This window comes from Miscanthus floridulus, chromosome 4, assembly GCF_019320115.1.
Source record: "Miscanthus floridulus cultivar M001 chromosome 4, ASM1932011v1, whole genome shotgun sequence".
In the NCBI taxonomy this organism is placed as follows: domain Eukaryota; kingdom Viridiplantae; phylum Streptophyta; class Magnoliopsida; order Poales; family Poaceae; genus Miscanthus; species Miscanthus floridulus.
Genome location: NC_089583.1, coordinates 87,280,012 through 87,292,170, shown reverse-complemented (window position 1 = coordinate 87,292,170; position 12,159 = coordinate 87,280,012). Strand labels below are relative to the sequence as shown.

The window sequence follows — 12,159 nt, the reverse complement described above, 5'->3', positions numbered from 1 at the left end:
TCCTTGTCCTATTCTCTCACTAACATGTTAAGAACAATGTATGCCGAAGTAAATCACAAACAATGAAGTGGTGTGGTGGTACGGTGTGCTTGGCTTTAGTCCGAGGTCTTGGGTTCTTTTCACATCAATTCCCTCGGCAGATGGGCTCCAGCTTGCAACTGGCGCCAGCAGGCCTACTCGGACCAGGCGTAAGCGTGCAACCTAGCCCATATTTTTTCGGTTTTGAATTTCAAATGATTGGACCAAACATGTATAAGGAAATATGCTAGAAAAAATCACAAACACAACCATGATGTGGTGGTAAGACATGCTCATCTTTAGGCCTCGTTTAGTTCCGAAATTTTTTGGCTTTTGGCTACTGTAGCATTTTCGTTTTTATTTGGTAAAAATTGTCTAATTATGGACTATTTAGGCTTAAAAGATTCGTCTCACGATTTCTCGGCTAACTGTGTAATTAGTTTTTTTCATCTACATTTAGTACTCCATGCATGTGCCGCAAGATTTGATGTGACGGGGAATCTTGAAAATTTTTAGGTTTTTGGCTTGCATCTAAACGGGGCCTTAGTGGCAGGTCGCGGGTTTGAATCCTCCTCACCCCCTATTTTTTGGTATATTATTCAGAAATGCGTGGAGCATTTTATTTATTACAATCATTTTTGGTATATTGCAACACTTTTAGGCCGTTGTATTAGGGGTAGTCTAATGTGTGGAGCATTTTGTCTATTGCAACCTATTTTTGTATATTGCAACACTTTTAGGCCGTTGCATCAGGGGTAGTCTATAGCAACACAAAAAAATCGTGACAATATTAACATGATATTACGTCCATTTAGGATTGTAGTTGCAATAAGTACTTAACAATTGCAACGCCACAAAAGATTATTACAACCCCAGAAAACCGTGGCAATAGGAACATGCTATTGCATCCATTCAAAATTCTTGTTGCAATAATCACCCAAGCAATTGCAACACCATGGAACATTATTGCAACCCATAACAACCTATGGCAATAGTTACAAGCAAAAGCAATCAAATCCAATATAGTTGCAATAACACCAAGTAATTGCAACGAAAATCAATACTATTGCAACTCAAAAATGTCATGGCAATAATGCCAACTAATTGCAACACAATTCTTAAATGGTTGCAGTAGCACATGCCTGTTGCAACGACAAACCACACATATTGCAATACATTTAGTCCGTTGCATTATAGGCACATATTGCAACCATTTTATGGAAAGGTTGCAATACGATCCACCTATGACAACCAAATTAGCGGTGTTGTAATTATGTGGTGTGGCATTACAGGTGAATCCTTGTAGTGGGTGGTGCGTGATGGGGTTGGGGATGTTCGCGGCGTGGTCGAGGGTGGGGAGGCTGTGGAGCGTGAACGACGGCAGGCGCATCTCGCCATTGTCCATGGTTGTGTCACGGTGTCTAGTCTGTGCCGGTGTCAGTCGGGGTGAGCGCGGTGTGCCGTGCTCCGGTGCTCGACCGTCAGCGTGTTGTTAAGGTGCCGGGTGGTAGGGGAAGAGTGGAACGTGGCAGGACAGAGGAGTGCATGGCGCCACGTTGCGTGGGGATGGTCACCAGAGCTTGCTCCGGTCCACCGTTAACTACGGTGTCCACGTTAATTAGGTATACTATCAAAATGTAATTAATAAAGATGATAATTATTTGATATCATAAATGTTATTATTTAGGACGGAGGAGAACTTTACTAACTGACTATTCATGAATCGTGATACACCTATGAACAACGTACGCAAATTCCACCCCTATGAGCACCTCCAAAGACTGAGCCGGCAGATTTCGAGATTCACGAAGTCACCACGCTGTCAAAGGGGACATCACCCACCACTGAAAGCATAGCACCATTAAATCTTGAAATCTAGAAAATGTGAGCACCCGTGCCAAGTCGAGGATTTAACCTGAGTGGATAGCTTCCACCACAAGAAACCCAACTAACTGATCTATGATGAGTTCACATTGCATAAGGCATGTTTAGAATAACAAGGTATACTAAACTATACTTTGACCATTCATGATTCATTTACTTTATATTATATTATATTATTTATACTTATAATCTTATGATTATTTGATAGTACAATTGCTTACAATTTTAAGTATACCAAGTTTGTATTATAATAATTAAAAATCATTAACCAAATTATTGATCAAAGATTTTAAGGTTTGAATCTTAGTATGCATATACAACTTATAAAAGGGAATGAAGGTAGTAGACAATTATACAAAGAAACCATATTCTAATGGATGTTTTTTTTTAAATATTCTTTCTCGAATCACGTGACTTCTCTCTTCTACCGTCCACAGATCATATAGAGGTGGACATAAAACTCCATACCCGAAATCTAAACCGGAATCACTCGATGACTATTTTGAATACTAGATTTAGAAACCCGATTTTAGTTCGAGTAACCCGGTACCGGATTTACCCATTTAATGTGAAATAGAGAAGACTATGTGCTATTCAGTATTTGTGATTGATTGATTGTGCTATTGTCTAATGTTAATTGTGATTTAGTTGGGACCTATTAATATATGATGCAATGCTTGTATTTTTTGTACCTAAAATGCTAATAATAGGTCATGTTTATATTGCTTAAACTTACTGATATAGTTCTATATCTTCGGACTTTTTATGTTTTTTCTTATTTTTTGTAGTTCGTGAATACTCGACCCGAACCTGAAATATCAGGTGCCCGAAATATCGAATACTATTTTCTCAAGGAAAATTTTAGGTATCAAATTTGGAAACTCTTCAAACCCAAATTACCTGACCTGAATTAATCAGGTAACCCAAATGCCTATCCCTACTATCGCATCTTTTCATACCATGGTTACAAGTTTATCGTATAGAAAATCATTTTCTCCTCTCTTTCTCTCTTCCTTAATTCCAATACTATATTACAGTTTTGTTTAGTTGGCACTCTAATTAATTAATGACTATAGAAACCATCCTAGTTTCTACTGCCCGCTATAGTGCTACCGTTTTGTTGCATTGTTTTTAAGAGTGAGGTGTGGTTAATAAAATGAAACAAAACCTACGTGGTGCTGTGTGCTGAACAAAACCTTCCGGGAGAAAGAGAAACATTACTTTTTTTACTAGGAAGAAGTGGAGGACTACATTTGCATGCCAAACTGTATGCTGAACTGTTTTTCCTCAAACAACAACTAGTGCTCTGTTTGCTTGACTGATACTGTTGGCTAATTTGTTGTGAGAGAAAAATACTGTTCTTTGGTTGAAAAGGTACGGCTTATAAGCCAAGCGAACAGGGTGTAGATGAGACGTCTAGTTTCATTATTGATGCTACTATTTGTCAACATGTTAGATGCCCCACTACAATATAAATTGAGGAACACAAGTGTAATAGTTTACTCCTATAAATTAATGTGGACCAAGACTCCACATATAAAATTGAAGTCTCAAAACTAGTTCACACGGAAAAAGTCTTTCAGTTTGCCCGGTGTTTTTTTTCAATCCGAAGTAAGCAACCTGCTTTGAAAGTGATCTGATTTCATGACTTAGGAGTTGTCCTGGATTATTGGTCAAGTCTTCCTTGTATCTTTCAGTCATATGTGTGACCAACAAGAGGAGAATGTGCAGCATTTGCTCGCATTGCGTGTTTGCAAGGAGCGTGTGGTTTTCATGAGTGTTCTCAAATTAGTCTGTAGCATTTACCTCTGGACTTGGATGGCTGCATTTTTACAGATCGGTGGCACCAAGCTTTACAGTGGATTCCCGGTCATTTTCGCAAGGGCTACAACTCCTTGGTCGTGCTGGTGGCACGATGGATTTGGAAACATAGAAATGGATATGTGGTTTAGGGAGCATCAGCTTGCTTTGTTACCACCATATGGGATATTGCTATATTAGAGATGAGGTGCCCGTTCGGCCGGTACACAAAACTACTGTGTACCGACTGGTTTTGGCTGGTTTCAGCTGATTCAATAGTATTCTGTGAGAGAGAATAAGCTAAAACAAGCGAGACAAGTCGAGCCGAACGGGCTGGAGATCAAGTTGTGGTGTATGACATAAGCCAAAGGGCTCCGTAGCATTACTCATGGATATTTCTTTTTGGTCTAGGTCGTGTATCTGGTCTAAAAAAGTTTTCCTTGGTCGAACCTTGTCTGTTTGAATAGACCAAGGGATACAGATGTTCTCCACATTGCACTTGCAGTTACTTAGCTTAGACACTGGGTGAAAGCGAATTAATATGACATTAACTTATGCCCTGTTCGTTTGGCTGATAAGCTATGGCTGAAAGTACTGTTGGCTGATTTGTTGTGGGAGAAAAATACTGTTCGTTGGCTGAAAAAGAATGACTTATAAGCCCAGCAAACAAGACGTTAGAGTCATCTATGATTAATGCTTATGTATCTCTATTCTTAAGTAGACAAGGTATGGCCATATACACTGACTCACTTAATTTCTACGAGTCAGCAAGTCAAGTCAACTGAACCCACATGTTCCTAGTAATCATGACAAGATGCATTTCAATAGGGATGAATTGGTCTTTAGCCTTTGAGTTTATGAAGAAAAGGTCAACTGTGTCGGACTACTTGTTTCACAGTTTAGGTTGCAGATAGAACAGTGACGGAGTCCATCAGTATATATGAGGCACCACGGGAGTGCCACATTGCTCCTCTACTCTATACTCCTATGTTGAGTACCTCGACAAATTGATGCTGCTTTACTTTTGCCTTCAACTTTGCCCTCTTATACAATTGCAGAAGGGTACATTTTCCAAGTCGACTTGAGGAGGACAAAGGCAAATTGATCAAACCTGTAAAGGTCCAACACTCTTTACCCTCCTTTCATTTATTTTCTTGTTTCTGTCTCAGAGTAACATCGTAGCCAATACATACAGTAAGCATAGGAGACCTGCATTGTGAAAATTGATTTGACCAGTAAGTTAAGAGTTAAGACAGAAATAACTTGGCAACTTGAGTTGTGTTGCTAAAGAAAGAAATCACGGCTCTTTCTTGCATGTATTGTTTTCACAATTTGGGAAACAGTAACCAACCCAAATATCTTGATATCCATACATTTAGACCTTGTTTGGGCAATCCTTTATCAAGGGATTTGAAGATGATCCAAGGGGATTGTGGAGGATTTTGACTTGTAGAGGATTTAATTCCTTTCAACCCCTTCAATCGCCATAAACCGAACAAAGCATTATCCTTCTTTCTTATTGTTTGTCATTTTTTTTTCTGTAGAAGCTACATGTACTCCAAGAATAAAGGATGTATTTCAACTACTTTCAGCAAGTATGATGGTATTCCAAATGATTTTAGCAGTCCAGGTTTCAAGAAAATGATATCCCTTCAACAATTACATTCGCTTATTAGCTAGCATATGGACGCTGTGCCAAGATTAGGTCAATTATAGCAGACATATTACGATGGCGTATTGAAGTAGAACTGCACAGAGAAAACGTAATAAATTTCCGTTATTTTGTTCATAAAAACGATAGAAATAGCTGCGTGGCATGTGAAACACTAAAGTTAGCTAAACCCTTAACTAGAAAGATTTTTGAGTTGCAAATGGCCCTTGTTAATATGGAACTAATAAAAGATGGACTCTAATGACTAACGCTTTTAGTTCTTATATAAGCAAATTTATGTGAAACGTTACAATAATGAAGCCACATAACTTTGATTGATAAAACAAAAGTCCGAATAGACATTCAGTCTGTTCGCTGGTTGGTTTCTGGGCTGATAAGCCCGGCTGGTGCTGGTTTGTTGCGAGAAGAAAATACTATTGGCTGGCTAATAAGCCATGGCTGAAACCAACAAGCGAACATGCTAATTGTTGATCAATCTATGTATCTTATTTGTGAATACCAATAGAGAGACATGGATCAACCATGTTATTTTGTAAAAAAATTTCATGACGATTTGATCAACTAAGTTTTCTAGAAAATCTTTAGAAAGAACAATTGGACTAGTTTGGTAGGGTTCTGGCTCTGTCTCCTCTCGTTGATTAGTTTCTCTGGTGAAACTGAGGTTGTTTTGGAAAACGTTTGACAAAAAACATCTCTAATGTTAATTTTGTTATAATTTACGTTAAATTTGTGAGGTGGAGCCGAGAGGAGCAACAGGTGTGCCAAACAGACCCTTTATATGCTAAAACTTTTCATTGTTTTACTGAATAAACTATCATAGCATATAATATTATAAGAAAAGGATTAACAGTTGCTACCCAAATATTTGAAAAATACCCTATAGTTTTGATTATTTACTACTAATAATCAATCGGGATCCCAAATGTTTGCATATATACCCCTATCCCTGGAGGCTGGTGTTTGCACTTTGCACCCCGAGTCCCCGCGGCTTCGCCTCCCGGCTACCGCCGGCCAGCAAGATGCCGCCGCCTCCCGCCCGTCCGTCAAACCCCGGTGAGGATCGGATAGCCCCACCCCGCCGATGTCCCGCTCAACCTCTAACATCCCAGCCCTCTACTCCTGCTGCTACGGAGCATACACAACGGTTGGGCTCGTAGCGCCGGGCGCCTCGGCCGGGCATGGCAGCTTAGTCCTTAGCGAGCGCGCCTGAGTCTCTCACGGACTGCGAAGGTCGGAGCCTATGCCATCCGCACGCAACTGCGGTGGCGCCTTGTTGCTACGACTTAGGCGAGCTCAGAGCTCCAAGCTTTTAGTGGCTTGGCAGTTGGCAGGCTTGCGAATTGCGAAGAAGAGGAACAGAGATTGGTTGCGACTTGCAGCACAAGCGGTACATTTCCCGGCTTTTGATTCCTCCGAGCCTTAGTCATGCACGCACCTTTCATCTGTCAAACACTAATTTCGTAGCAATGCTGCCGCATACGCTACCCAATCTGAGTTGAGGCTGCACGCCTGCACCACGATTTTTTTTAGGCATTAATTCTCCCCAACTGATTCTCCCAGATATTTCTCCTTTTTCTTTTCAAGCAATGTTATTCCACAGAAATTTTCTAAAACCAGTCTGGGGAAAACGCCTTCCGGTTTACACAATCAGCCATCCCACTAGTGGACAGGTATGATGTTTCTGAGCCAAATGTGTATGAACTTTGAAAGTGATAGGATTAATGATATATGTCTTCTTTGGACCTTTTCTTTTTCTGCAATCTGCATTAAGTGTTCCATGAAGAATCTGGTTAAGAAAGTTCTCATTGATCAAATCTAGTCCTTATCTAAAAAAAAAAATCAAATCTAGTCTATTTTGGTGGACACCTACTAAACGTTTTCCTCACACGCATATGATTAATTAGACTAAACGCTGAGCAATTGGGATTGCAACACAGAGTAATGGAGTGATTATTTATCTCTGACCTTAAGTAAGGCAAGGCACTGGTGTGGCCATCAGCCCATAGTCTAGGAGTCAGCTAGTCAAGTCTACTGGAGTTTGGTCTTTTTCCCCCTTCCGTGGGGAAACTATGGGGGACCTGAAAGGAGTTTTCATGACGATTGCATCGCAAGGTCCAGCCATGAGAACATTAAAGATCTAAATTCCTCTTTTGCACTGTGCAATTCCAGGATTAGCCCCTCATTCGAAAGGTCTAAGTTCTTTTAGATGATAGTATATCTGTAGCAGTGGAAAGGCCATTTGTCTCTAAGTTTCAGTGCACTATTGTTGCCAATTTATACAACAATCACAATAGAGCTATGTATGATACATTTAAATTGGTTCATTTGCTACGATATAAAGAACTTGGGAACTGAACTTGTTGCTCTACTCCAATGAAATAAATTAATGTCCTTTTTCTTGCTTATAATGTTTGCACAATTGAGAGGAAATTAAATGTTTACATTTCCTTTTATCCTTAACTTATACCTTTTCCTCCATTTCCCCAGCTGAAAACATTATGAAAGTATAGTAGCATCAGGGCTATCTACTGTTCATGCATCTTCTTTTCTCCGCAAGTACATGGACTCCCAGGATAATTCATCTATTTCATCAATTTTCTGCAAGCCTGAAGGTATTTCAAATGGTTTAGCATACCAAATTTCAATCAAATCAAGTCTTATTTAATAACTATGTTTAGCTTAATAGTTAGTATTTCCTATTTGATAAGAAGTTGTATTACTTTTGTAGATATGATGTAAAAGGTTGGAATCTGTGCATAAGATTTCATCTTAGTTATTGCAGTTATATTGTGCTGGCATACTGAAGTCAAACTGCACAGAGAGAAATGGTAGACGTTGTTGTTCTTTTGGTCATAAAAAAGATAGGAATAGCTGTGGCATGCGAAACACTAAAGTTAGCCAAACCCTTGCTTGGAAAGAATTCTGAGTTGCAAATGGCACTTCCAGATAACATGAAACTGATAAAAGATGAACTTGAGATTATCAATGCATTTCTTAAAGAAGTTGGCATGAAAGATTGCAATAGTGAAGTCATACAAACTTGGATAAGGCAAGTCCGACGGTTGGCTTATGATATGGAAGACATTGTGGATCAATTTATGTATCGTATCAGTGAGTACCAACAGAGAGACACATGGAATTGTGTGAAGAAACTTTTCAAGAGACATCCGTCTTTATTTTCACTTGATGAAATTGCCATAAGAGCAGATATAATAAACAAAGAAGTTGTGGAACTTTCAAAAAGAATAAGTCGTTGGGCCCAACCAATAACTGGTATGAATTTTAATCCAGCTGTAAACTGTGACAGCGAGCAGCAACTATATCATCCTGGACATGATCATTCAATCAATGACAATGAACTTGTAGGAATTGATAAAAATAGAGAAATCTTGATCAATTCACTGCATCTGGAAGATCCCCCTCTTCGGATCATTGCTGTTTGGGGTATGGGTGGCCTTGGGAAAAGCACCCTTGTCAATAATGTCTACAAAAATGAAGAGGTAATTTCCAAGTTTAATTGCCATGCATGGGTTTCTATCTCCCAATCATATAAGATAAATGATATTTGGAGAAACATGCTGAAAGAAATTCATGGAAATGACAATAGAGCATTTGATGCTGGAAGTATAGATAGTGCAGAACTAAGAGTGAGGCTGACAAAAATTCTGGAGAAAAAGAGGTACTTGATTATATTGGATGATGTCTGGACGGCTGAAGTTCTTTTTAAAATTAGAGAGATTCTTGTTGATAATGGCCTAGGAAGTAGAGTGATAATCACGACAAGAATTGAGGAAGTAGCTTCAATAGCTGAGGCTGGTTGTAAAATCAAGGTTGAGCCTTTAAATGACCATGATTCATGGCTTCTATTTTGCAAGAAGGCATTTCCAAAAACTAAAAATTATATTTGTCCCCCAGAACTACATCAGTGTGGTAAAGACATAGTGGAGAAATGTGATGGTTTACCATTAGCTCTTGTAGCAATAGGGAGTTTATTGTCCCTCAAAATAAGGAATAATAAAGTATGGAGGTTTTTTTACTATCAACTCATTTCAGAGCTACACAACAATGAGAACTTAAACCATGTGGAAAAAATTCTAAATCTAAGCTACAAGTGCCTGCCAGACAATTTGAAGAATTGTTTCTTATATTGTGCTATGTTCCCAGAAGACTATCTGATCCATAGAAAAATATTGATTAGATTGTGGATCAGCGAAGGGTTTATTGAACACAAAGGAGGATGCAGCTTAGAAGATGTTGGTGAAATATATCTGACAGAACTCATTCAGAGAAGCATGTTTCAGGTTGTAGCAAGGAACAGTTTTGATAGGATACAATGTCTCTGTATGCATGATCTTGTTCGTGAACTGGCCATTTACCAATCAAAAAAAGAAAATTTCTGTGCAATTTATGATGACACTGGGGTGGTTCAGGTGGGATTACATCCTCGTCGTGTATCGGTACTTCAGTGCAACAATGGCATTCAATCCAGCATGGATCCATCCAGGCTTCGCACCTTTATAGCATTTGACACCCGCATGTCATCATGTTCATGGTATTCTTTTATTCCATCTGAGTCTAAGTACCTTACAGTATTAGACTTATCCGGCTTGCCTATTGAGGATATTCCTAGTTCAATTGGGGAGCTATTCAACCTTAGGTATCTGTGCCTAAATGACACAAATGTGAAGGAACTCCCTAAATCTATTACAAAGCTCCACAATTTACAAACATTGAGCCTTGAACGCACACGTGCACTGAATTTTCCACACGGGTTTTCTAAACTGAAGAAATTGCGTCACCTCCTGATTTGGAAATTGCTAGATGCAACGTATAGAAGTTTCCATAATTGGGAATCTATGGAGCCATTTGATGGCTTCTGGTATTTGAAGGAATTGCAATCTTTGAACGAAGTTCGAGCAACTAAAATGTTTGTTGCAAAACTAGTTGATTTATCCCAGCTGAGATCTCTTACCATTACTTATTTGAGAAGTAGCCATTGTGCACAACTGTGCAATTCTTTATCGAAGTTGCACCATCTTACAAAATTACACATAAGAGCCATCAATGAAGCTGAGCTCCTCCTGCTTGAAGATTTGACATTGCAAAATCCTCTTGAAAAGCTAGAATTGGTAGGGCGGTTGTCTGAAGGAACTTTGGAATCTCCCTTTTTCTCTACTCACGGAAGTCAACTACTGCTAATGGAGCTAGCATGGTGTCAGTTCATAGATAATCCAGTGCCACAACTTTCTGAATTGTCAAATTTAACTGAATTACGTCTTACAAGGGCATATACTGGACAACAGCTAAACTTCCATGGCAAGATGTTCCAAAAGCTGAAGAAGGTAGTCTTGTGGGATTTGCCGCAGGTCAATCAAATATGCATACATGAGGGAGCTTTGGTCAGCCTTGAATATCTTCACATTGATAGCCTCAAGAAATTATGGGACGTACCTCTTGGTATCCAATTTCTCAGTTCTATCAAAGAAGCATACTTTACTAGGATGCATTCTGAATTTGCGAGGAACCTTCAAATGGGAAAGCTAGATCAAATTCCCAAGGTCTACTGGTCAACAGAAGGCAAGTGGAATCAACTTCCCAACCAATATAGCTTTATGCTTGCACCTTTAATATGTATGATGTTTATCGGCTAAACAAAACATTTCCAGAAGTGGCATGATCCCATCCAAAAAACAGGGATGAGACCATTGTATCCCATCATATCTCCAAACCAAACATATGCTTAGATTATCTATTATGTAATGATGACAGAGGTGGGTAATTTAGATGCAAATCTGAGGGTTACTTTATATTATTTTTATAGTGGCATAGGTGTATAATTTAGAACAAAATTAGGGGTTACTAATTTACTATATATTATATTTAATAACAGAGCGATTGGTTAATTTAGATACAAATTTAAGATGTTACACTGGATTATCTTTTATAGTGGCCTAGCTAGGTAATTTTGATGCAACTTTTGGGGATTAATATATTTTATTTATTATTAATGGCAAATGTGGCCACTTTTTATAAAGTGGAATAGATTCAGTAGCTTCTAGTGCTCATGAGTCTACCGAATTGATGGCGGGATGTTTAGGAATTTTAGAATTCTAGTTTTTTTTTTCCTAGCAAATCTCATGATTATTAACATAGAGACTCTACACCTGTACATAAACTTCTATTCCTCTCTTAATTGAAAGGCAGAGCTCTTGCCGTTGCGTTAAAAAAAAAACCCGTAGAGACTCTACTGAGAGCTTTCAATCAGTAATAGTAAAATAACCACTTTATGACTTCACTTCTACTTTAAATGCAGGAGTGTCCTCGGTTCAATCAGAAACCACTAAGCTGCCTGGACCACCGCAATGGCGCATTTTAAGTGGGTCAGGATGGGTTTTCATCTAACCTGTCTTGTGAAACTCTGGTGTGGATGCAATACCGATACATTATTAGTGTTCTAATTCTGGCCCAATCCTTCAGTGTTGGTAGAATTAGTAGTATCTTGGCTGTCTAAATAAGTTTGTGCTAGCTTATAATTTTTATATTATTTCAAACGTACAGAGATTAACCCTGACACGATGTGAAGATGATATTGCATTCGTCTCCATCATGATTATGACAATCGAGGACTTCAATTCTTTTAGCACTCACCAGCATGTAAACCGGTAGTTGTCTTTGTTTTTTAATTCTTTGCATTTAGAATATGATTTTTTTTTTTTGCTTTGAACTTTCATCATGGCATGTTTAAATTTCGAATTTTCATTTCGCTTCGTAGCAGCATATGAGCA

The 12,159-nt window shown here is 38.7% G+C and overlaps 1 protein-coding gene across 6 annotated transcripts; it reads left to right on the top strand.

Annotated features, from left to right (window-relative positions):
* The first annotated feature begins 6,349 nt into the window (after positions 1–6,349).
* Positions 6,350–12,027, top strand: LOC136551982 (disease resistance protein RPM1-like). Of its 6 annotated transcripts, none has more exons than XM_066543516.1 (4): positions 6,350–6,427; positions 7,862–7,986; positions 8,103–10,951; positions 11,688–12,027. In XM_066543516.1, exons 3-4 carry the CDS (start codon positions 8,200–8,202, stop codon positions 11,774–11,776), a joined length of 2,841 nt encoding a protein of 946 aa, XP_066399613.1. In that variant the 5' UTR covers positions 6,350–6,427; positions 7,862–7,986; positions 8,103–8,199; the 3' UTR covers positions 11,777–12,027. The 6 variants fall into 6 exon arrangements, with proteins under 6 accessions (XP_066399613.1, XP_066399612.1, XP_066399614.1 ...); XM_066543515.1 differs by having other exon boundaries at positions 6,356–6,761; XM_066543517.1 differs by lacking the exon at positions 6,350–6,427 and adding an exon at positions 6,825–7,044.
* Positions 12,028–12,159: the final 132 nt, after the last annotated feature.